At 34.5% G+C, this 26,214-nt stretch overlaps 1 protein-coding gene across 7 annotated transcripts; it reads left to right on the forward strand.

Annotated features, from left to right (window-relative positions):
• Window positions 1-1,452: 1,452 nt before the first annotated feature.
• Window positions 1,453-26,214, forward strand: POLI (DNA polymerase iota). Of its 7 annotated transcripts, none has more exons than XM_045527493.1 (10): window positions 1,453-1,696; window positions 3,149-3,274; window positions 5,765-5,929; window positions 10,283-10,435; window positions 13,102-13,338; window positions 15,248-15,426; window positions 16,265-16,356; window positions 18,924-19,054; window positions 23,225-23,430; window positions 25,121-26,214. In XM_045527493.1, exons 1-10 carry the CDS (start codon window positions 1,588-1,590, stop codon window positions 25,940-25,942), a joined length of 2,220 nt encoding a protein of 739 aa, XP_045383449.1. In that variant the 5' UTR covers window positions 1,453-1,587; the 3' UTR covers window positions 25,943-26,214. The 7 variants fall into 7 exon arrangements, with proteins under 7 accessions (XP_045383449.1, XP_045383451.1, XP_045383448.1 ...); XM_045527492.1 differs by lacking the exon at window positions 1,453-1,696 and adding an exon at window positions 1,715-1,882; XM_045527496.1 differs by lacking the exon at window positions 1,453-1,696 and adding an exon at window positions 1,920-2,080.

A 26,214-nucleotide genomic window follows, 5' to 3' on the forward strand; every position in this document is an offset into this window, starting at 1 on the left:
ATACCTTACAACAGCAGTCCCCAACCTTTTTGGCACCAGGGACCGGTTTCACGGAAAATACCTTTTCTGCGGAAGATACTTTTTCCACGAACTGAGTGGGGGTAGGATGGGGCAGAGCGCAGGCGGTGATGCAAGTGATGGGGAGCAGCTATAAATACAGATGAAGCTTTGCTCACTTGCCAGCAAGTGCTCACGCTCACCACCTGCTGTGTGCCTCTTTTTTTTTTTTTTTCCCCTCCCCAAGTTTCATGGAAGACAATTTTTCCATGGGTGGGGGTGGGCTGGGTAGGGGAGGGGCGGCATAACTCTGCGGCCCTGTCTTTAACAGGACACAGAAGGGTACCAGTCTGGGGTCCAGGGGTTGGGGACCGCAGCCTTAGAATATTAAAGTATATGTTAATTTTTATCCATTCATTCATTTAATCTCAAGAATCTCAAGGTAGGAGAAACTTTTTTTTTTTTTTTTTTACAGTAGAGCAACTAAGGCTCAGGCTCAGCAGTTATGTAAGTTAACCAAAGTCACACAGTTAACAAGATAGGAGGTCCTCAACTGGAGATTGAAAGGTGGTCTAACTAATACCCTATGTAACAGAGGAAAATAAACTATCAAACAGAAAGAGAAATAAACTCACAACACAACTACCCTTTGTTTAATTAAAACACGTGTCCTGTATCTCTGACTTCCTTCTCAGCCTTGAAAAAGTTCCTGAGTGGACAGCAGGACTGCGAGCTTCCCCTGCTTCCTCAAGAAGAGACAGTACCAGATGCCTCCCACTATCAAGAAGAAGAAACTAATTTCTACTATCAATGTATTACGTGAAAAACAGAAAAAGCCAACACAGTAGCTTCACAGCCACTTTTGTTATCAGTCCCCTGGAACAGAGAAAACAAAAACAATAACATTTCTACCCTTTAAAAGCACCAAGCAACTTTCACCACCACCGACATTTCTTTCTTCCATGTCTCCTGGCCACTCTCTTCCTTTCTTTCTCAGGAAAATAAACTTTTACTTTAGTGTATCCTAATCACTGTCTGAAAATTCTTTCTCCCCCCGCAGGAACTTCACACCCTAACAGAGATTTTATCTCCAAGGCCCATGTATCAAAATCCTATTCAGTTTTCATGTTAAAAATTCAGGGGTCCAACCTGTCATAGTGTCTTTAAATAAAACAAACAAAACCAACTTACATACTTGCTAATCATACCAGTTTACAAGGCCACCTTGCTCTTACCATAATGTGCCCCCTTTCCCCAGCCCCATCACATAAATTGTTCAGGTCTAGGGATTAGCAATTGTGCTAATACACAGCAAAGCAAAAGTTAGAATTTGTGATATGGGCCTAACTCCAAAGCTCTCAAGAAAAAAGCGAGCTTTTTGGGCTCAACGCCCCACTTCTGGCCTGATTGGGCAGGAGAGAACTCCAGCACGCTACGGCTCCCAGGAACGCGCGTCACTCCGGGCAACAGGCTGGTCGGCCACGACCGCGCAGGAGCGAGGACCGTAGCGGCTGGGGGCGGTCGGCCCACGGTTTCCCTGGAGACCAGGCGGAAGCGGCCGGAAGCTGCGCTGCGGTTGGCCCCGGCGGGATGGTAAAGATGGAGGTGGAGCCCGAGAAGGAGAGCAGCGGCGAAGAGGAAGAGGACGAGTGTTGGGCCATGGAGCTGGCGGCCGTGGGGGCGGCGGACGGCTCGCAGGGTGCGCTGGGGCCTGAGGAGCCCGGCGGCTTCCCTGGGTGTAAATGAGAAGGGCGGGGCGGGCGGATGCCCGGGGCGGCAGTCGTTGGGGCGCGACAGCCCCCGCCCCGCTCGGCTCCTTTCGTCTTCCGGGCCCCTCCAAGGGAGGCCTGCCTTCTGCTGCTGCGTTTCGCAACGAGCACCTCAAGTGAGACGGCTTCACCCAGTAGGGATGGTGTGGGGCACGTCAGCAGAGCCGATGCGTGCTGAGGGCGCATCTGTCCCTTTCTCTGCACCTCCGTGGAGGTGGGGGCGGGGACCCCTCAACCGACTGACGAAAACTGCAGAGGCTGCCCGGCAGTTTAAGGCTGGAGAAGTTGAGGACCTTGTCGCTCAGTTGGCAGAGGTTGGGACCCGGCCTCAGCCCTGGAGGGAAGCGATGGCTCAGAACCTAGGAGGAGGCCCGTCCGATTTGGTAGCCTCTTGGGTGACCTCCCTCCAGCTTCTGGTCCCTGCCTTGCACCGCCCACCCCGGGGCCTGGAGGCAAAGGCACTGTTCTCGTTCCCTGCTTTGTTTGTTTAATTTTGGAATAATTTTAGATTTACCTGATAGTTGTAGAGACAGATTCCCCTAACGTTAACATCAACTTAGTACATTTGTCAAAACGAGGAAATTAACATTGGTATAATACTGTTTATTGAACGACACGCTTTATTCAGATTTTATCAGTTTTTTCTCAGTTCTTTTTCAGTTCCAGGATCCAAACCAGCATATCACATTCCATTTAGCTTGCCTTATTCAGTGTTGAGAGGAAGAGTCGCCTCTGTCATCCTTTCCCCCAACGCATGAGCTAAGCCACTTTTTAAAATCAAAGAAATATTTATTCAGTCTTTCAATTTAGTGAGTATCGGTGGTCTGTTATATTCCAGACACTGTTTTAGGCACTGGAGATTTAGCACTAAACCAGATAATTCTGCTGTCTGTTATATGGGAGCTATATATAGTCCACTGAAACCCACAAATTGTCTTTGCTATTTTGTATTTCAGAATTTTTTTTAAGTGTAAGGACATACCACTTAGAATAATTTTCAAGTTGGTTAAAGTCAGTGTTCTTTCAGCTTTTCTGCCCCTTCTGATTTACTCTAAAAGTTACTATAAACCTCCAAGTGATAGTATTAACTCTTGCTATTAGTTCATCTATTATTGGTCTATATTTTTTTTTGCCTCAAATTTATTCCTATCAGAAAAATGCTTTGCAAAAAGAAATGCTGATTAAGTACACAGTACTGAAGACCCTAGTGTAGGTGGGGTTTCATGTCTTTGTAATTTTTAGATTCTTTGACACATAATAAATCCAGGAAAAAGCTTACAAGTCTTTATTCTTTCACAGATACCATGTTTTAAGAAACTGTCAGTTGCTCAGAGATGATAAGCAGCCTGAACATATTTTTGTATTTCTTGCATATTGTGCAGGAGTTGACAATCAAGTGTTGCCAACAGGAATTTCTTCACCCAGAGTCATAGTACACCTGGATCTGGATTGTTTTTATGCACAAGTAGAAATGATATCAAATCCAGAACTAAAAGACAAACCTTTAGGTAACTCTGGACATTGATAATGTTTTTATTGTATAATGATAAGATAAGCTACTCAGTTATGATGCTCAGTATATTCTGATTTATTAACCATATTAAAAAAGATTTTGGAACCAGTTCTTATGGTACTTTATAGGTGATCATCTTTGCTTCACTAGTAAGTGTAAACTTTACAAGCCTCATTTAGTAAGTGGTGAATCTGGCAGAGTGCAGTGTCTCACATCTGTAATCCTAGCATTTTGGGAGGCTGAGATGGGAGGATTGCTTGAGGCCAGGAGTTTTAGACCAGCCTGAGCAGGAGTGAGGCTCCATCTCTACCAAAAATAGAAAAGTTAGTTGGGTTTGGTGGTATGCACCTGTAGTCCCAGCTACTAGGGAGGCTGAGGCAGGAAGATTACTTGAGTCCAGGAGTTTGAGGTTGCAGTGAGCCATGATGATGCTACTGCACTCTAGCCCAGGTGTCACAACTAGATCCTGTTTCAAGAAAAAAATAAGTGGTGAATCTGAGATTAGTATAGCCAACTGAACAGAAAGCAGAATAAACTTTTAGTCTATGCTGGTTAGTAGCTTGGTTTGCTAGGGAGATTTTGTTTTCTCAGTGTTTGTAAGTTTTACAAGCTTTGTATCTCAAGAACAACCTCTTTTATTACATTCTAATGGAAGTTTTCATCTACCCTTCATTTCTGAAATTAACTCTTAAAATGTGTAACATCTAACAAAATAGTGGGATTTTTAACAGAACCCTAAATATTAACACCGAGCAAACTGTCCATGAAAACATAAGTATCTTTTTAAATAAAAGGCAAAGAAAAATTTTACATGGAGTATTTACTTATTGAGATGTTAGCTTGTTTTAGCATTATAATTCATATTTTAAATTGGGAAAGGAAAAGAAAAGAAAGATTCTTTCATACGTGCAGGAAGGGTTCATCTTTTAGTATAAGTATAAAGAACAATTTTGGTTCACTTGCTGCTATTCTCTTCTGCCTAGTTTAGCTTAATAAATCCCAACACAGCCTAGCTGATTTACTAAAGAACAAAGGGATGACTAAGTTTTGCTATGTCAAGGTGGGTCTAGGATCTTTAGACTTAACTAAGGGTGTCAAAGAATTAGAATCAAGGGACCTAAATTTTTTCTCCTGAAGGAATTTTTAATTAGTAGCATTGAGACATAAGATGCTTTGTAGATAATTCTTAAAAGGTGTTATGTAATTAAGTATGAATGAATGATTATTGAGAAGTGAGGAAGAATGCTCAGTTTCTTGGTTAAAACAAAAGTAGTCTTGTTTATACTCTAGAAATATATATGATCAACTCAGGCTAGTGACATAGGGTGATGAGTTCATATAATGTAATTGTGCATTAAAAGACTCCCTTTTAAGTTAAGAAATTTACCAATCTGATTTTTTTTAAATAGTTCACTGAGGAGCTTTAAATTGTACCTTTGACTCAGTGATGAAATTTTTGGGTATAATCTGATACATGAAAAAACTTTATGTGAAAATGTTTCTTTACTTTGTTTATAATATCAAAATTTTAGAAACAGACTTACTTGCTTTTATCTTTTTAAACAAGTTGACTACTTGCTGCTATAAGAGCAGTGTTTATTTAAAATATGTAAAATGCAAACTTGTAGAAAAAAAGGTTATGTCCATCCCCCTAATGTTAGATATTTAATTTTTTTAAGTTACCAGTAAACCAGAATTTTTATGCAGTCTGTAGATGATCATAATGTAATCAATTTTGATAAGTAGGGAGCTCATGATGCCTCCTTGCTGTCTAATCTCTGGATTACTATTAATATAAAGAACAGTTTAATAATTAGGACATTAATTGGGAGGAGATCCCTAACAATTGTAGTTTGACACTTGTAACAAAACATTGCTTTATATTCATTGGCAAGTTACTCAGAAGATAAGTGAGTTTTTCTAACAGCAACCAGTTTAATTGTACTTAATTATTTTCATCTGTTTTTTTTTTGGTACAACATGCCCTAGAGTTACATATGGTAATATAAATTAATCTGCTTTTATATTGTCTATAAAACATCCTAGAAGGATTTGATTTGTGTCTTATCACTGAAGATTCCATAGACTATATTGATTTATGTTCATTTTTGTTAAATTTGAGAACTGTAATGCACAGATGCCTTTGATCATCTAACATGTAATTCTACTTAGGCTTTTGTTATTTAGTAATAACTTTCCTTCTCCCCCAAGTAGATAAAAAAAAGATTAAAAGAAGGATGTGGAAAAAGAATATATTGGTATCCTGTAATTCATAACTAGGAAATAACTTGAAAACCTGACGTTTCTGCATTGTAGAATTTCAATGTGAGGAAGCTATATTTTTTAGCTAAGACAGTGCTTTTTATTCTTATCAAAACAGATTGTCTTACAATTTACACAATTATGATATGGAATTAGTAAAGAATATTTTTAAATGTTTCTTCAATCCTGCTTGGTTTGCTCATAAAATATTTATTTTTTACAGGGGTTCAGCAGAAAAATTCAGTGGTTACCTGCAACTATGAAGCTAGGAAACTTGGAGTTGGGAAACTTATGAGTGTCAGAGATGCAAAAGAAAAGTGTCCACAGTTGGTATTAGTTAATGGAGAAGACTTGACTCGTTACAGAGAGATGTCTTATAAAGTTACAGGTACAAATTATAAGCAGTATACTTTTAGCATTAATCTTTACATAGGATGCCTATCCACTACAGTAATCTTTTTATAAATATAAAATGCTGCAAGTCATGTTCCTTTTTCCTAATAACTTTTTATTTTGGGTCTTGTCCACTTTAAAAACTATATAAGAGGATGACTTTATGTGTTTTTTTTTCCCACTGCCCCTTCCCCTTCTACTTTATATGTTATGAGTAATGTTTTCAAGAAAATTGTGTAGTTGGAAATAATTTGAACTGTCATGACTAATGTTTATAAAGGTAGCAGGAAAAAATATAAAACAAAGTTTAAAAGTGAGAAAATGGGAAAATATACTATAAAGGAAACCAGATATTTTTATTTTAAATGAATTATGAAGAAATATGGTATTCTCTAATGCACTAATGATAGTTGGGAGAAGCTTCTGTAATGTTTGATCAACATAATTAAAAACTGATTTTTCTCTGGGAGGCCGAGGCGGGTGGATCGTTTCAGCTCAGGAGTTCGAGACCAGCCTGAGCAAGAGCGAGACCCCGTCTCTACTGAAAAAATAGAGAGAAATTAGCTGGACAACTAAAAATATATAGAAAAAATTAGCCGGGCATGGTGGCGCATGCTTGTAGTCCCAGCTACTCGGGAGGCTGAGGCAAGAGGATTGCTTCAGCCCAGTTTGAGGTTGCTGTGAGCTAGGCTGACGCCATGACACTCTAGCCCGGGCAACAGAGTGCGACTCTGTCTCAAAAAAAAAAAAACACCAAAATATAAAAACAAAAAAACCTGATTTTTTTATGAACTATTAGCAAAAATAATGGGTATATTAATATTTTCTTAGATTTTGCATATATACTACATATTACAATGTAGCTAAACTGTCCCATGTTAAGGTTTGGGTTTGAATCTTAGCATTTTAGTAAATTAGAGGAAAAATGAAAATACGTGTGCAAATATATATGGTTTCAAAATATACAAGGATCAGCTTTGTATTTATTTATCTTTTTTACTATTTTTATTTAATTGTGGAAGCTTTCAGATGAAAAGGTTAACTGTTTATGATATACATAATTCTTAGAAATTTAACAGGAAAAAGAAGCCCAATAAAAATGGACAAAGGCTATGAATAGGCAATTGACAAAAAGAGCCTACCCAGTTTCTAACAATTACATGGAAAAATATGCTCAAATTCATTAGTGCCTAAGGAGATTTGAATTCATAATGTATTATTTTATATCCATCATACTTGCCAAACTATAAAAAGAATGTGAGAAAAAAATCAAGAAACGTTTGCTGTAATTAAGGATATATAGTCTTCAACCCACTGATATCACTGTTGGGAGTTTATCAAATAGAAATAAAATCATAAGTACATAAAGACATATATACAAAAATATTTATTGTAGCATGGTTTATAACTGGCAGAAATATGGAAGGAAAAATGCCCATCAAGAGGACAATGGCTAAATAAACACTTCTATATGATGGATATTATATAGCCATTGAAAAGAATGCATTGGTACAATACTGTTTGATAGAGATATGCCTCGTTGAGTGAATAAAAGGCAAGATGAAAAATCGTATATCACATTTTTCCATATGTGTAAAACAATGTCCCAAACGCCTTCCCAACATATATGTATATGTACTAGCTTTTTAACGTTGATTAATTTGTCAGGGGGAAAAGAAGCAGTGCTGAAATGGGAGGAAAGCAGAAGAAGGGATAGCTAAGCAGAAAAGATAAGAGTGTACTCCTAAACATCACCTATGCATTTATGCAAAATTTTGGGTGTGTCTAAATATCAAGAACTGCATTTTTAGTGTACACAGAAGTAATTGTAGAATACATACAATTCTGCATCTTGCCTTTGTGCTTAATGATCTTTCATATCATTCATAGAGATCTTCCTCATTGTTTTTAATTTCTGCACAGTATTTCATTGTATTTGTTTCATGCTTATTTAACCAGACCTTTAGTGATATGAAGACAATATATTCCACTTTATTCCTGTTGTTGCTACATAATTATTAATTGTACCTTTTTTCACTCAAAAATGCTTGTTTTGCATGATAAATTATATGGTTTCCTTGAATAGTAATGGATTATTAGGCTACGACCAGGTTTTTGCTCTAACAAATATGCACTGTAGTAGACATTTTCATATAGAAATTTCGGCATACTTTTAAGGGGATAGCCATAAGGGAAGTTCCTATTGCTAGATCAAACGTCATTTGCATTTAGAGTTTTGAATACTGCTATATGTAGCACTTGAGGTTACCCCAACATATTGCTAGCATGTATGAGAGTGTCAGATAAAGAATTTTTGCTTGATAGGTGAAAAATAGTAAATCATTGTTTTGATTTGCATTTCTCTATGAGTAAGGCTGAGCATTTTTTTCCGTATATTTTTGGCCTTATTTATTTATTTATTCTGTGAACAACCTATTCACTTGGCCTATTTTTTATTTGGATTGTTCTTTTTCTTATTAGAGTGTGCCTTTTCTTGGAAATTAAGAAAATTAGCCATTTGATGCCTATGTGTTTTAAATATACTCCCAGTTTATCTTTTATCTTTTTGACTTTATTTATGGTGTCAGATTTATTAGTCTTTCCATTTCAACTTCTGTGCCCCTGCACCTTTTCATTGTGAAAATATCATACAGGAAATTCAGTGAGTAAATCTGAGTTTTTATACTGATTTTTAATTTATCAAGTATCTTTAAAGAATTAAAAAGGCCCTAATATAACAGCCAGTAATATTTTATAAGTGACTTGTTCATTAATAAAAAGTTATTTTAGGTTAATTTTTCTCATAGTATTTTTCTGAGTTAAAGTAGGAACATACCCAGTTAGTCCTATACCATGTTTATGTCTGACCTGGTTATGGTATATAACCTTCTTGTTTATTTTATATTTTTATTCTACAGCATACATATGTTTTTTTCTAGGTAGTTTTTTTCCTCTAATTATGAACTCTCTTGGGCCTTGCATAATTATATGTTGAATACATGTATCTTGTTTATGAAGTTGACAGCAAAATAAGAGGTTAACTTCAGGAATGGGATAGGGTAGAGATTTGTCCTGTAACCTAGTAATAATAGAACCAATAAAATCAATATTTAGTCATCCAGCAGCTTTGTGCATGCTTCTGTATTTAACGTTTTTTTCTGCTTGGTACTTAAAACCCTGTCCTTTATTTTTCTTAGTATTCTTTTAATAAACTGTTTTGTTTTCTATATGTTACTTTGGATATTAAGTATATACTTTTGAAAAAAAATGTAGAAATTGATGAGGGAAATGCAAAACAGTCCTGTTATATGATCAGATACATTGTCAGTTTCTCCTGAAAGGAGGTAATGGTTGTCACTAGGTAGGTTGGATGATTTTTGGTATCCACCGCGTCACACTGTTATCTTCATTGTTTTCCCCTGATATTGTCAATGCTGGCATTAATAAAACAAAAGCACATTTTTGGTATTTGTATAAAACAATGATCTGTGTGGAATGACATAATCCTTTTATTTCTTAGTTTCCAAAAAAGGACCTATGCATTTTTGTATACGAAGAGATTAACATTGGTTTTCTGTCATCCAACTGGTGTGTCAGTACAAGGCAATTCAGAGGGAAGTGAAAAATTCTTCTCATGATTTTAAAGTTATTAGTCCTAATCCTAATATAGGAGAATTGATAGTCCTTTTGAATTTATTTTGAATTTTCATTCAGTTCACTTTAGTAAACATTTAACTTCAGACTACAGATTGTGCTAGATGCTAGACATTTCAGTACCTGTAAATTGTGGACCACCTCTACTTCTCTGTCCTTAAGGAATATGCAATGAAATGGCTAATCAAAATGCCGTGTTGTAGTGTATTTTGAAAATTAAGTGACTTTTGGTTTGACTCAGTAAGAATTAGAAATTTTAAGGGTTATTGGCTTTGCTTTTTTAAAATTCTTTTGGAAAATATAGCTGTAATATATTACTACTTGTTTTTGCTCTCCTAAGCAGACTGTAGTTTATTCTTTGATTCTGCTTTAGGATCATACCTAAACCATAATCATTGATATTTAATGTCTTACAGATACAGAAATTATAGGTATAGAAGACTGAGCTAAGGTATATTGCCATGAGTGACTGCCTTGGGAATGTGATTTTTTGAATTGTTGCAAAACACTGCCTCTACTCAAAATGTGGTACAAAAAAAAGTCAACTGAGGGCTTTATTAAAGATATTGTAGAACTGTGACTATATGTAAAGCATTTAACAATATATTTGATGTATTTTTTAAACATTGAATAGCTAAATTTATTTTAGTTAAAACATCAGTTACATTTGTGCTCCAATATTATTTCAATTTAGAATTGTTGAAAGAATTTAGTCCACTTGTTGAGAGACTTGGATTTGATGAAAATTTTGTGGATCTAACAGAAATGGTTGAGAAGAGACTAAAGCAGCTTCAACATGATGAACTTTCTGCAGTGAGTGTGTCGGGTCATGTATACAATAATCAGTGTGAGTGGGTTCTTACTCATCTTATTTTGTAACTGAAAGTACATACATTTTTTTTCTCTCTCTTTTTTTTATTTTTTATTTCAGCACATTATGGGGGTACAAAAGTTTAGGTTACGTATATTGCCCTTGGCCCCTCAACCCAGTCAGAGCTTCAAGCATGTCCATCCCCTAGACAGTGCGCATTGCACTCATTATGTATGTATACACCCATCCCCTCCCCCCCATATATTTCTTAATGTTCAGTGAGTTTGCTCTGCCATTCTGAAGGATTTATGACTTGTTGGAGGTATAGTTATATTTAGTCAGTAATCTGTCTAGGATAACTAAAATTAGGTGTTGCTATTCCCTAATAAGTATTAAGATTTTAATGACATGTGGTTGTTCAATTCTCCATGCAGTTTTCATCTCTATGACACAGTGCATCTGTTTAAAAAGCCATATCTAGCCAGGTATAGTGGTCTGCGCCTGTAGTCCCAGCTACTTGGCAGGCTAAGGCAGAAGGATCACTTGAGCCCAGGAGTTTCAAGTCCAACCTGGGCAACATAATGAGAGCCCATCTCTAAAACAAACAAAAAGCCAAATTGCTTTAGGTCATTCGTAAGTTACAGGTGTTGGCTTGTTAATATGCTTTTTAGAATAATTTTCGATTCTCCTAAAATGATCTCTAAATAAAATTTTGAGGTAGGCTAACCTTGGATTTAATGTATTTTTTATGTGTTCCATTCTATTCCCCTGAGGCACTGAGACCCTCACTCTTCAACTTCCCAAGTTACCACTTTGGAATCTTGTCCAAGCCATCTGCTATGTGCTAATATCTTCTCCAAGCTCCTATTTAATCAGTTCAAATAATCTTTTCCAATTCTTAGCAAGAAATCAGAATGTTTTATCTCCTTCACATACTAAGGTGTGATTGACTGATGGTGCTTCCAGTCATATTTGCATTTGAAAATAAGCTGCAGTTAGCGCCAGTGACTATCTAATTATGCTTTCAGACGTTTTATGACTCAGCTGGTGACTCCCATATCAGACCACATGCAAGACAAGTTACTCTGCTTTTGTGTAAGACTTGACTAACCCTCTTGCTCTGAGGTCTCAGCATGTGGTTTCTCTTATCCCCTTTTTTGCAAGCTGGACATCAGTCTCCAGTATAGTTCTCCACAGAAGAAAAGGGGTAGAGCTACAGTTTCTAGAAGACATGAAGCTTTTCATGTGTCTTTTTTACCTATGTTATTTATTTACTTACAAGGGCTAAGTAACAAGAAGATTCCAAATATATTTTTCCCATCCAAGTACTAAGCAGGCCTGACCCTCCAAATATATTTCTATATGATTTTTAAAGCAAATTCAGAATTTATTGGTTTTAGAATTTACTGTAGCGAGCTAGTTTTTATATCCCCAAAAGAAAATGTCCAATTATTCATTAATTCTTCCTTTTCCACACAAGATTTTATTAACATTTTTCTTTTGAGTCTACAGAAAAGGTTACAGAGTAGTACAGTGAACACCCATTATGTCCTTTCTTGTAGATATATCAGTTGTTAATCATTTTGCTACCTTTGATTTATCTTGCCTTCTCTGTGGATTGGCTGATTGATGAGCATTTGAAAGTAAATTGCAGACATCATGACATTCATCCCTAAATACTTCTAGGATGAGTCTTTTGAGGATAACAATGGTTTCATATAACTCTAATACCATTTCACACGTAAGGAAATGTTTTTATATAATTTCTCTATACTTTTTATAGAAGATCTCTTAAACTATGTACAGGTCAGAAATTGTTTTCAGCAGCACGTATAGCTGGTACATAAAGTTTAGTTCAGGTCTTTAAAGCTATGGTATTAGCCTTCTTATCATATGATAGTACTTTTACATTTATGCTTAGTTATAGGTAAATGTGAGTAAAAGTTACTAATACCAGTATGAATTTTTTTATGAGATCAGGTTTCATAATCTGCTAATCATTAAGCACTCCCAATATACATTCACTATCACAGGCCCTTGGAATTCACTTGTGTCATTTGTTTACAGTATTCCCATGAAGGGTGAAAGAGATTGGTCAAGGGTGGTAGTAGTGTCTTAGTCTGTTTTGTGCTGGTATAACAAAATACCTGAGACCAGATAATTTATAAAGAAAAAAGGTTTATTTGGCTCACGATTCTGATTGCTGGAAAATTCAAGATTGGGCTCTGCGTCTGGTGAGCACCTTAGGCTGCCTCCACTCATGGTGGAAGGTGAAGAGGAGCTGGTGTGTACAGAGATCATGTGGCTAGAGAGGAAGCAAGAGAGAGAGAAGGGACAGGTGCCAGGCTCTTTAAAACAATCAGCTCTTATGGGAACTAATAGAGGAGAACTCATTCACCCCTGAGGGAGAGCATTAATCTATTCATGAGGGATCTACCCACATGACCCAAACACCTCCCGTTAGGCCCTACCTCTAACATTGGGGATTAAATTTCAACATGAGTTTGGAAGGGGACAAACATCCAAATCTAGCAGGTAGTGATGATGATGATGCTGGTGATGGCAGTGGCAGTGCAGTGGTGGTGATGCTGATGGTGGTGGTAGGGTTTGGGATATAGACTAAGCCCATACCTTTTAAAACTTTTTGTAAAAAAATTAAAATTTTTTGTTGTGACTTTTAACAACATTCACTGTTTTTATAGCTATAAACCTGCATGACATCTTGCACAGCAGACTACTTGTTGGATCTCAGATTGCAGCAGAGATGCGGGAAGCCATGTATAATCAGTTGGGGCTCACTGGCTGTGCTGGAGTGGCTTCTAATAAACTATTGGCAAAATTAGTTTCTGGCGTCTTTAAACCAAACCAGCAGACAGTCTTATTACCTGAAAGTTGTCAAGATCTTATTCACAGTTTGAACCACATAAAGGAGATACCTGGTAAGACAAATATATATGAAAAGTATACATTGGTTTTATTATATTTTTTTAATTTTGAAAAGTTATAAACACTATATAATTCTTATACATATGTACTTGGTTCTTGGAGAAAACCAAAAAATCATGTTTTCTGGAACAAATCTGTATTTGGAAATATGTGAAAGTACTTTTCTAGTTTCACTTACTTTTGTATAGTTAGAATATGATCATAAAAGTTATAACTTAGAAACATATGGTCCTTTATTTCCCGTCCATGGTTCATACTCTTACATTGTACATTGCATCTGGATAGGGGAGTTCGCTTTTTACTAACTCTCTTTTGGTACTATATATAAAATATTAGTACTACAATGGACCTTCCAAAGCATCTAGGTCAAGTTCCTCATTTTAAAGATGAGGAAATGGATTTCCTTGAGGGGTTCAGTGACCTATTTAGGTCATGGTGCAGCTTTGTATCTTTGAAGATCAAATACCTTAGTTTTTATAGACCATCAATAATGGATATGTTGAATTTAATTTCTATGGTATTACTGGGGAATAAGATGTTATAAACGAATTCTGTGGAAGTACATTTCTAAGACAACTGAAAAGCAATCCTTTAGATGTTGATGCCAAAATGCATTATGCACTGCCTTGCCTTCCTTAGCCTAGAATAATTATATTAATAATTTGAAGTTTTTTGGATAACTCTGGTTCTGCATTCTGAGGAACAATGTAAGGTGGTAATAAATTGAGGACTGTATACTGATATAGACATTCTTACTTGGCTTTACTTTTGAGTTCTTGTATCCGTTTTTTTTTTTTTTTTTTGGTTTTTTTTTCCAGGCTTTCTACTTTCTCCCTTATTGCCAAATGTCCAAGCTTTTGTTTATTTCTGCTGTGAAAATATCTGTCATTCTACGTTAATAATTTCCCCTACACACTCACCTCCTCTGACTTAGTACTGCCTTTACTGTGTAAGAAAACCAGATAACTGTAGAATTATTATTATTTTTAAATGAAAGTAATAAAGAGACACTAAATGGCTTGAGTATCTTCTATGAATAAAGTATGACTGAGTTTTAGTGCAAGAACTTTGCGTGAGGGGTTTTGCTAATAAGATTGTTTGCTTTCTGGCTCTTACTTGTATTCTGGATGATAAATACTGCTATTAGTAGATATGACTTGTGGATAAATGTGTGGTGTTGTATGTAGGAATCAGTTAGGTCACCTAATAAGCACATGTTAATTAATTTGAATTACTCTAATGACAGTCTTATTTTACATTAATCATGATTCTTGAATTTCTTCCGTAGTATTATATTAATATTATATAACAAGTGGTAAAAATTTCATTTTAGCAAGATAGCATTTATGTGTTATCCCATATTCATTATATTATAGATGTTGTGAGAGCTTCAAAGAGGTACATATAACTCAGGGGCCCTGAGTAGAAGAATAGCCTAATTTGTGATGGTATTGGATCCTAGAAAAATACTGTAGTCCCGCCTTATCTGTGGTTTTGCTTTTCTTAGTTTCAATTACCCTCAGTCAACCATGGTCTGAAAATATTAAGATATTTTGAGAGAGAAAGAGAGACAGAGACCACATTCAAATAACTTTTATTATGGTGGATTGTTATACTTGTTCTATTTTATTATTGTTATTGTTAATCTCTTACTGTGCCTAATTTATAAATTAAACTTTATCATATGTATATAATGTAAGGGAACAAACATATAGGGTTTGGTACTATCCACAGTTTCAGGAATCCCCTGAGGGTCTTAGAAGGTATCCCCCATAGATAAGGGGAGACTACTGTATTAATTATAGAACTTAGAGATATGACTTATATATTTATAGTATTTTAATTAGCTTTGTTTTAAGGAGAAAAGCTATTGTAACACTATATGCATTTCTTTTTATTTAGGTATTGGCTATAAAACTACCAAACGTCTTGAAGCACTGGGTATCAACAGTGTGCATGATCTCCAAACCTGTTCATCCAAAATATTAGAAAAAGAATTAGGAAGTTCAGTTGCTCAGCGTATCCAGAAGCTCAGTTTTGGAGAGGATAACTCTCCTGTGACACCTTCAGGACCACCTCAGGTATGTGATGATTATTATTTTAATTGAGTACTGGTTGTCACATTTGTGATGAAGATTTCTACATTTAGTACCATGTTCTTACTATTCTAGTTTGCTTTTTAGGTTAGTATATAATCCCTTTCCTATGAGAAGGCTGATCTGTTATATTAGATTAATAAATACTCTTAAATTGAATCTTAAGCATTAATATTTTTAAGTCTCAAGTTAGCTACTTGAATATAGTACAACTTAATTTTAATAGCTTATGATCCATATATGAGGCAAAATATTTTAATCTTTTAAAACTCTTGTTTTTAGAGTAGCCCAGTGACTTAGGAAATGGGGAAAGGCATAATCACCCAGTTAACATTGAGTGATTTTCTTCCTTTGTGACAAGTACTTTACTAAGTGCTTTATGTGCATTTATCCATTTAATCTTCACTACAAACCTTTGAGGTCGGTAGTACTATTGTTTGTTCGTTTCTTTCTCCCTCCCCTTTTTTCTTTCCTTTTCTTTTTTTAAGATGGAGATACTGTACTTTAGAAAGGTTAAATAACTTGTCTAAGGATAAACTCAGATTGAAGTTTTAGGGGATTAGGAGCTTCACTATTATACAATAAGGCTTGGAGTTGTTATTAGAGCTTTATAATTTTCTTGACATCCAGTACACTTTCTAGTGGGTTACAATAACTTGCAGATTAAAAAGAATTAATATAAAAGTGAAATAAATGGATTAAACTAAGCACAAGAGGTAAGTTAGTAAAGAATGTGTTGAATATTTATTTGACATATATACTGTTAATAGTTGAATATGCTTATCTGAGTTTACATTAATCCTTATTTATGCTTCTTTGGTAGTCCTTCAGTGAAGAAGATTCATTTAAAAAATGCTCATCAGAAGTTGAAGTGAAAAAAAAGATTGAAGAACTACTTGCTTGTCTTTTGAACAGGTGATTTTCAATCCATTTGCCAAGTCATCTTATATATTGATTCTATATACAGTATTTGGAAAGAATACTTAATGTCCTATCTTGGAATTTACAGATTAATTGGAGACTAAGCAATGCAAAGATAGATCATTTATCACAGGATTTCTCTGCATTATAAATTACTGTAAAGATAGTAATAGGTGCTCTTGGCTCAATTTAATCCGTCTACTTCCATGGGTCTTAATTTTAGTAACAATGTGATTATACTGTGGATCTTAAGCCTCAGTTAGTTACCTAAAGGGGTTTTATGGATATCTCTAATAATCCTAGACCTATTCTAGTCCTTTGGTGAGAAGGAAGAAATTTTAATTTTTCCCTGTGGCAAGTGTGAAGCCTGTGCCTAATAATTACTTGCATTTTAGTAAGAGATAAAAAATGCAAAGGAATAATTCCATCACAATTTGAAAACTCCGTATATAGGAACAGGTATATAAATTTGTGATAGTTGAAGATGAGAAATTACTAAAGCAACAACGAAGAAGAAAGCAGAAGAACCCTTATATCCCCTTTGCCTCAGACTGTGAAAGAACATGGTGTCAGAGGAAGGAATGGCAAAATGGGGCTATGTGTGAGCAGGGGGTAATTGCAGGTGTGTACAGGGCTTCTGAATCTAAGTACCTGGAGAGTGTCAACTGGGATTATTTATATGTAAATAGCATAACGTAAGCTGAATGAGAAAGTTAGTTTTTTGATGCTCTTTAGCACGCATCATACCTGTATTTCTCAGTACTTCACAGAAGAATATTACCTCTTTTTCTCCTAATTCTCTTTTTCTTGGTAGACATTTCTCAAATTGGGGTGTCAGGGACTAACAGTTTAGAGTAGGAGTGCTTTAATGATTCTAGGAGGGCTAACTTTATCTAGAAAAAATAGTTTTTGAATAGCTCTAAGTCTCAGAAAACTGATGAAGTGAAATTTCCTACAGCTTTGCTGTCACATGCAGCGCGCTTCTCATGTCTTGAGCAGAGTCGTGCAGCTTACTGTTGGCTGCGTGCAGTGGGGCTGGCTATGTGACCTAGCTCCAGCAGTATGACTCAGGCTGGGCCTGCGAGCATGCTAGTGAAACTGGGTCATTTGCTCTGCTTCAGCTAAGTGGAAGACTACTCTGAAATGCCTAGCCATTGGAAACAGTTCTTCACATAGAGAAAACCACACGAAGTAGAAGTTTCACAGGTTTTCTTAGTTGAAGAATCGACCCAGAAGTGAGACTAGGTACTCTAAATCTGTGAAATATGAGGTATAAACCATGTCTGTATCTCTGCTTGCCAGTTCCCTTTCCCCCACACAATGGCCCCTTATTTCAGTGACTGAAATACATTACCATCTAAGTGACTGGCAGAAAAATAATTACAGATGTGTGTGTGTATATAATTACTTATTTTTTTCCTCCAGAGCATATGATGATTAATACTATAAGTATATAAGAAGTGTAAAACCATATAAATTTTAATCATTCCTCTAGGCATTAGTTTAAGATTGCTTATGATAGAACCTTTTTCTAGTATGTTTTAATTAACATATCACACTCTGAATTGCAGAATTAATAGAACAATTTAACTGGAAGATATTTAAACTAGTAACATATTTACAGGAAGCATTTAATATATTTTATTGTCTTAGTTAAATAGCCATCAAGAAGTTTTGTGATAAAGCAGTAAGAGATAGAAAAAAAATATTTACTACAAAGTAATTTTTCCAATTCAAATCTCTAAGTTGAGTATGTTTAACAGTGTACAGTATTTGCATTTTATGTTTGTGATTTGGTTCTATATGCATTGCCGTGCATATAAAAAAAGAAAATGTTATCCTTAATGATGTTCAGTTTTTCTAGTAATTAGATTTTCTACTTTTTAAGGGAATTTTTCAAATCATTAAAACTTTTGTTTCAATACTAAAACCAGGATAATTTGGATGGAACTTTTCTTAAGATGCATGTATATGTACTTTTGTTCCTAAATATGGTATGTAATTGATCTTTCAAGGTATTGCTCTAATAAGCTATCATGTAATGGTGGTATTACTGGCTCTCTTGGATTTGGAGAGTGCTCTTGACTTTAACAAAAATGATCCTATTTTGTAAAAAATATTTTTTTCTTTTTGTAATCTCATTTTATAAGAAAAAAGTCATAAAAAATTGTCTCTTGTTATTTTTTACTCATTTGCTTCTGTTAGTGAATGATTCTCTCAGTTCTTAAATTTCCTGCTGATTTTAATTTGTTCCTTTTAGTTATGTTTTGGATTATAAAACAGCTTGCTAGATTATGTCTTATTTCTGTTTTATTTCTGAGAGTACTCAATTCTGAGTGAGGCCTGAGAGCCTTACGTTTCAGAGCGTTAGTGCATAGACTTTGTTGATATTTATTTGGGTTTTCAGGGATCGTTATTGCTCACTATTTAGTTATCTACTGTATGTATAATTGTTATAGTTACCAAATCTGACACCATTAAGTAAATAAGGTGTTTGTTATGTATTTAAAAAGTCTTTAGGTAATACTTTTTCTAATTTCTTATTTCCACTTTCTTTTTAGAGTATGCCAAGATGGAAGGAAACCCCACACAGTAAGATTAACACTCCGTCGGTATTCATCTGAGAAGTACTGTAGTCGTGAGAGTCGTCAGTGCCCTATTCCGTCCCATGTAATTCAGAAGTTAGGGAAAGGTATGGACTAGTTTTCTAAGAATTTTATTAGCATACAGGATTATATGTATCCTGATGGAAAAAAATAATTTTGTTAGCAGGTTTAACTCTTAAAAAATCAAACTTTGAATTAGAAATATACTCCAAAAATGGAGGGTCATCACAGGGAGTTAGTGAGAAATTAAATAGTTTTAATCTATCAGGAATTTTCACTAGAAAACTTTGTTGTTGTTGTTTTTAAGTAGATAGTAAAAGTAAAGACTAGTTAAGAATGTTTCCCCAGTTCAAAGAGAACAAAACTATGATAATTATGGAGCACAAGATAACTTCTTTATGGAAACTTAGGTTGTTTTCATTTGGGGGCTGTTATTATAATAAAAATGGTGCTATGAACATCTGTGTGTAAATCATTGGGTGGGTATATGTTTTCATTTATCATGGGTAGACTGCAAGGAGTGGAATTGCTGGGTCATATGACACGATGAATGGTTTAAGAAACTGCCAAACTTTTTTCCAAAGTTGGTGTTAATAATTTACATTTTCACCAGCAATGTATTAGGGTTCCAGTTTTTCATATCCTCACTGATACTTGGTATTAGTAGTCTCTTTAATTATAGTTTTTCTAGTGGTGTGTAGTGGTATTGTGGTTTTTATTTTATGGATAGTGCTTTTAGTGTCATATCTAAAAGTTCTTTGCCTAACTCAAAGGTCACAGACATTTCCTACTGTATTATTTTAGAAGTTTTATAGTTTTAAGCTTTATGTTTAGGTCAATTTTGAGTTAATTTTTTAGGTGTGGTATAAGGTAGGGTCTTCTTTCTTTTGCATGTGGATATCTAGTTGTTTCAGTAGTGTTTGTTGAAAAGACTATTTTTCACCCCTGAATTGCCATGGCATCTTTGTCTAAAATTTATTGAACATAAATGCAAGATTTTATTTCTTGACTTTCTTGTTCCATTGATACATATGTTTATCCTTATATTAATTCTGCCCTGTCTTGATTATTATACATTTTGAAATTAGGTAGTGTAAGTTCTCTAGCTTTGTTCTTTTTCAAAATTGTTTTGGCTATTTATAGCCCTGGACTTTTGTTTATGGAAAGATTTTGAAATAGTAATTTGGTTTCTTTCTTTGTTAGACATCTATTTAGATTTTCATTTATTTAGAGTCAGTTTTGATAACTCATGTCTTTTAGGAATTTCTGCATTTCATCCAAGTTGCCTAATTTGTTGGCATGAAGTTGTTAATATTCTCTTTAATCCTTTTAATTTTGTAGGGTCTATAGTGTTATTCTCTTTTATTCCTGATTTTGATAATTTGTATAGTCTTTTTTTCTTTGTCATTCTAGCAAAGATTTATCAATTTTGTTGATTTCTTTCAAGATCCAACATTCAGTGTCATTGATTTCTCTATTGTTTTTCTACTTTTTATTTCATTTATTTCTGTTTTGATTTTTATTATTTTTATATGTCTCCTTGCTTTAAGTTTAATTTGCCTTTTCCCCCTAGTTTCTTAAGGTGAGCATTTATTTATTTTATACTTCTTGTCTAATAACAAGTTTAAAGTTATATGTTTCCTTTTAAGCAATGCTTTAGCTGCATTTGATACATTTTTTAAGTTTATTTTCATAGATTTAGGGGATACCAGTGTAGTTTTCTTACATGGATATATATTGTGTAGTGGTGAACTCTGGGCTTTTAGTATATCTATCACCTGAATAGTATACCTTCTATCTGACAGACAGTTTTTCATCCCTTAGCTCTCTCCCATCCTCCTACTTTTCAGAGTTTCCAGTTGTCTATTATTCCACATATTCCATAAATTTTGTAGTGTTTATTTTTCATTAAGGTCAAAGTAGTTTCTGATATGCCTTATAAATTCTTTTTTGACCCTTAAACTTATTTAGAAATTTGTTATTTAATTTCCAAATATTTGATTATTTCCCAAACCTCTTTCTGTTGTTGATTTCTGATTTAATTTCATGTTGATCAGAGAACATACTTTGAATAATTTCAATCTTTTTAAATATGTTGAAACTTATTTTATGGCCTAACATATCATCTATCCTATAGAATGTTCCATTTGTTCTTGAAGAGTTGAGCAACAGTATCAAACAACTCAACTAAAATATTAATATTTGGGGCATTCTACCAAACTAGCACTTTTGAATGACAGTTTGGTTAGATATATGATTCTTGACGGTGTTTTTCTTTCCATACTTTGAATATGTCACTTCACTATCTTTTGGTTTCCATTATTACTGATGAGGAGTTAGCTATGAATAGTCTTTTCAGTCTCCTTCCAATCAGGAGAGAGTAACCACACAAGAATTTGAACAGGGAAAGTTTCAAATAAAGGATTATTAATATTAAACTATGATAGGGGGGTGACTATAAAGGTATAAAGAGAATGCTGAAGGGTATCTGAGGTCTCGCTCTGTCACCCATGTTGGAGTGCAGTGGCACGATCATAGCTCACTACAGTCTCAAACTCTTAGGCTCAAGCTATCTTCTAGCCTCAGCCTCCAGAGTAGCTGGGACTACAGGCCTGTGCTACTGTACTCTCTGTTCATTTTCCTTCAGTCTTTTTTTTTCCCTTCAGTGTGAATAATTTATGTTGAGCTATCTGAAATTCTGATTTATCTGTCCTGTCAAAACTGCATTTGCCCATCCAGTGATTTTTTTGTGTGTGTGTGATTTGGTTGCTGTATTATTTTAACTTTAGAATTTCTGTTTGTCTTTTGTTTGCATGTTTAGTTCTGTTTGTTTATTGAGATTTCCTTTTTTGGTAGTTGTTTTTGTATTTTAATTCTTTAAACATGATTTTCTTTTAATCCTTTGGACATATCTATATTAGTGACTTTGAAGTTTTTGCTAAATCCAACTTAAAGTCAATTTATATTGACTGCTTTTTCCCCAAATATGGATCACATCTTGCTGTTTCTTTGCATGTTTTGATCTATTTTATTGAAAATTAGACATTTAAGATAATGTAGCAACTTTGAATTTAGATTTTTTTCCCATAGTTTTTTTTTCTTTTTCTTTTCTTTTTTTGGTAACTTGTCTGAACTTAATCTTAATCTACCTCCTCTGTGTTGTGTAGCCACTGATTTCTGTGCTCATTTTTTTTTTCTAAACTCAAATTTTTATTTTCTATTTTGGCTGCCCAGGGAGTTACCCATGTCTGTATAGTTTAGTGGTTAGCCAAAGATTGGTCAAAGGTTTTGCTCAAACACTATAGAGCCTGGGAGCCTTCCACCCTCTGCCAATGGATAGGTTTATGGGTTAGAAAGCACTTAAAAAATTTAGACAGTTTTCAAGTCTGCCTTTACTTTTATTTTCTACGAGGCTGTCTTGTATCTCCCCTGGGTATGCATGTAGCCATTTCAGTTAGGAATGTGTAGAGAGCTTAGGCCCTCTCTGGCCTCTCCTCCAGCTGCATGCAATCTCCCAGTCAGCTAGGGTTGTGAAGAGAGCTTATCTAGTTCCTCTATGGTTCTGTCATTTCCAAATCTCCTGGTTAAATTTCTGGCTGGTCCACTTGTCTTTCACTTATCCCAACCATAACTAAAACCTCAGGCTAGCAGAGCTGTGGGATTTCCCTATTTGTTTCCTACCGGATTTTCTCATTTTGCTGGCAAAACTACTGTGTGTGGGCTTTTTACCTCTGCCTCAAATCAGGTGTGTCCTCTCTGGCACTGAAGCTGGTGGCTTTGGGAGCCAGCCTCCCCGTGGTGGAACTACTGTACCAGCTAAGCTATGTAAAGGGGCCTCAGAACAGTCCCAGCCAATGAAGCTGTTGTCTTCTACTTTCTTACGTGACATGTAGCAGCTTTTCAAGTCAGTGCTTCTCACTTTGTTTGCTTTTGATTCCTTTCCAGATTCCCAAAATGGTAGTTTTCAACAATTTTGTTCAGTTTTATAGTAGTTTTTTAGAGAGAGGATTTTCTCACCACATCACTCTACCATAACCAGAAGTCCCATATTTCAAATCTTTTGAAAACTTACCAACCTATTTGTTCTTTAGTATTAATGCTGACATGTCCCAGTTTAGTATATAATGTAAAGACACCCAGTGATGTTTATTTAGGATTTTAATTTCTTAATCTAAGCAGTATAAATTATATTAAACTCCTTAATACTAATTATGATATAATATGTTAAGCTATTTCTTCTTAAACATTTTATTTAGGAAATTATGATGTGATGACCCCAATGGTTGATACAGTTATGAAACTTTTTCGAAATATGGTGAATGTGAAGATGCCATTTCATCTTACCCTTCTAAATGTGTGCTTCTGCAACCTTAAAGCACTAAATACTGCCAAGAAAGGGTCTATCGATTATTACTTAATGCCATCATTATCAACAACTTCACGCTCTGGCAAGCGCAGTTTTGTAAGTACACTCTTTTTTGTTATGTTTTCTAAGTATATTCTTACCGGATTTGTGTGGTTAAATTACAAATCTAAGTTAGTATTTAACTGATGTAGTTTAGAGATTCTTTTGGGTGATATTATTTGGATTTACTTGTTTATAGTACCTATCATGTTACAGTTGCTGACCTTAAATATATTGTGGTATTTGTTTAGGTGATTTACTTGTTCATAGTAGCTATCATATTATGCATGCTGGCTTAAATATGCTGTGATCTAAGAACAAAACGTAAACATCACTGAATAAAAGAGAAAAGCCATTATGGAGTTTCCCTGTTTTGGAAGTGTTAACACATTTTATAATAGCATATAGGGATATAATAGATTAGCTCATCAATATGAAAATATTTTCAGATATTGGAAATTAAATCTTTTTGTCTGTCAGTTTATACATAAGCTACCAGTACCTTTCCCACAATTTTTTGTTGAAGTATTTAAATTTTCTTGGTTTTGAAATTATATTGAATTCTGATAGCAATATTGATAGCATTGACTACTGATTTTACGGTTGTAAAAATTAACAGTGTGGCAATAGAATGGTAAAGGCCTGTCACATTTTCAAATGACTAAAATAAAACCTGTTTACTGTATAGGTGAACTTCTATTTAGTAAATGTACGATGCTTTAGAAAATAATCTTCTTTAACTAAATTATTAATGTTTATAATTAACTCTTAATTTAAAATATTTTTCTTTATTTTTATCATCTAATCAATATAATTTTAGTAATATTTTCATTTCCATTTAAGTTTAAAGTGAGAACAGAATAGTGTTATGGAAAGAGTAAATTAATACTTTCTTCAAATTACTTTTTTCTGTGACCCTTTTTATTCCATTTATTAAATTTTAAAAGGTGTTTATTTTTACCTTTTAATCTATAGAATGGGAATTAAAGGTCCTAATTTACAATGGCATTAGAGAAGGAAATGTAAGTGAAATTACCTTGTACATATTGGCACACCTTAGGTGCTCAATAAATATAATGGCTTGAATCTCTTCTCCTTTTACCTTTTTGAAGTTAATATCATGTTGATGTTTACTGAGTTATATTTGGCTGTTTATATTTTTATAGTACATAAAACTAGAGGGGAAATTTAAGTGAAAAACTTTATGTAGAAAAATTATGCAAGTTAGAATTGAAGGTGTTTTTAAATTTTTACTTTATGTAAATGTAAAATAGTGCTGTATCTTAATGATGATGAGCTTTTACTATAGAAATTTTTTTTTCTTTCTGTTAAATGTTACCCTATAGAATAGTAATTTTTGGAAGACTAGACCCTGATGCTCTGTGTGTATTTTTTAAAACATACCATTAGGTGAATAACTTACTTTTTCTAGGCCACCATTCTTTTATTTATAGAATGTGGATACATAATTGTTGAGATCTTCCCAGGTGTCCAAATGCATACTTAACCTCTGGCTTAGTTCTAGCTAGCAAGGAACCCTCTTCCTGGAATCGTGAATAAAAATCCACACAACCGTGTGACTAATTATGTAGGAGATCTCTAGTTGTTTGGAACTGGCCACAAAGGATTGAAGTTGTTGAGTAGGATAGAAGCATGTTGTCACATAATTGCTACAGGCACACTTCAGCAGCATGGATATTCAAAAGATATCAGATTTCTAAATTATTCTGTTATCCTTGTGTTTTAGAAAATGAAAGACACTCATATGGAAGATTTTTCCAAAGATAAAGAAACAAACCGTGATTTTCTACCAAGTGGAAAAACTGAAAGTACAAAAACTGGGGAGTCGCCACTAGATACTACAAATTTTTCTAAAGAAAAAAACATTAATGAATTCCCACTCTGTTCACTTCCTGAGGATGTTGACCAAGAAGTCTTTAAGCAGCTTCCAGTAGATATTCAAGAAGAAATCCTTTCTGGAAAATCTAGAGAAAAATCTCAAGGGAAAGAAAGTTTGAGTTGTCCATTACATGCCTCTAGAGGAGTATTATCTTTCTTTTCTACAAAACAAGTGCAAGATAGTCCCACAAATCCTGGGGATCATTTATTCAATAGCAAACAGGTATCTTCTTTACCTCCTTGTGAACCTGGAACATCAGGCTTAAATAGCAGTAGTTCCTCTTACCTGTCTAGCCAAAAGGATTACTCATATTGTTTAGATAATAGATTAAAAAATGAACACATGAGTCAAGGACCTAAAGAACCTCAAGGATCCTACTTTTCAAATACAAACCCTGCTGTATCTGTTTTCCATTTATTTCCAAATATGCAGAGCGAGCAACTTTTCTCCAAAAACCGAACTACAGATAGTCATAAACAAACAATGGCAATAGTCTCTCATCATGAAAGACATACAGAAAATAGAGAGCAAGATTCAGTTGATGAGAAAATCACTTTTCCTTCTGACATCGATCCTCAAGTTTTCTATGAACTACCAGAAGAAGTACAAAAGGAACTGTTGGCTGAGTGGAAGAGAACAGGATCAGATTTCCACATTGTACATAAATAAGCATGTTCAGAAGAAAGGTCTAAAAAGCAAAGGAAGTACCATTGTTCTAAGATTAGCAGTTTATTAAGCTCTTCTAAATTAAACACTAATAGATATTCAATAATGTAGAAATCAAATGTAAAATGTTCCAGATAAAACAAAAATAGTTACGGAAAGTAAATTCTGGCACAAAGTATAAAAATGTTCATAACAGAAGAAATAATGTAAAATATCTTTCTCTATTTCTAAAGCTGTTTTATATTGCTTTTCAATAAAAAGAGTATCATTGTCAA

Source organism: Lemur catta, chromosome 16 (assembly GCF_020740605.2).
Source record: "Lemur catta isolate mLemCat1 chromosome 16, mLemCat1.pri, whole genome shotgun sequence".
Lineage (NCBI taxonomy): Eukaryota > Metazoa > Chordata > Mammalia > Primates > Lemuridae > Lemur > Lemur catta.

Excerpts from the sequence above, each read along its gene's own strand:
- POLI (XM_045527492.1), top strand. The coding sequence starts at position 1,762 with ATGCCCGGGGCGGCAGTCGTTGGGGCGCGACAGCCCCCGCCCCGCTCG. Across the intron at positions 1,883-3,148 it reads TTTCGCAACGAGCACCTCAA|GAGTTGACAATCAAGTGTTG; the intron begins GTGAGACGGCTT and ends CATATTGTGCAG. Across the intron at positions 15,427-16,264 it reads CACCTTCAGGACCACCTCAG|TCCTTCAGTGAAGAAGATTC; the intron begins GTATGTGATGAT and ends CTTCTTTGGTAG.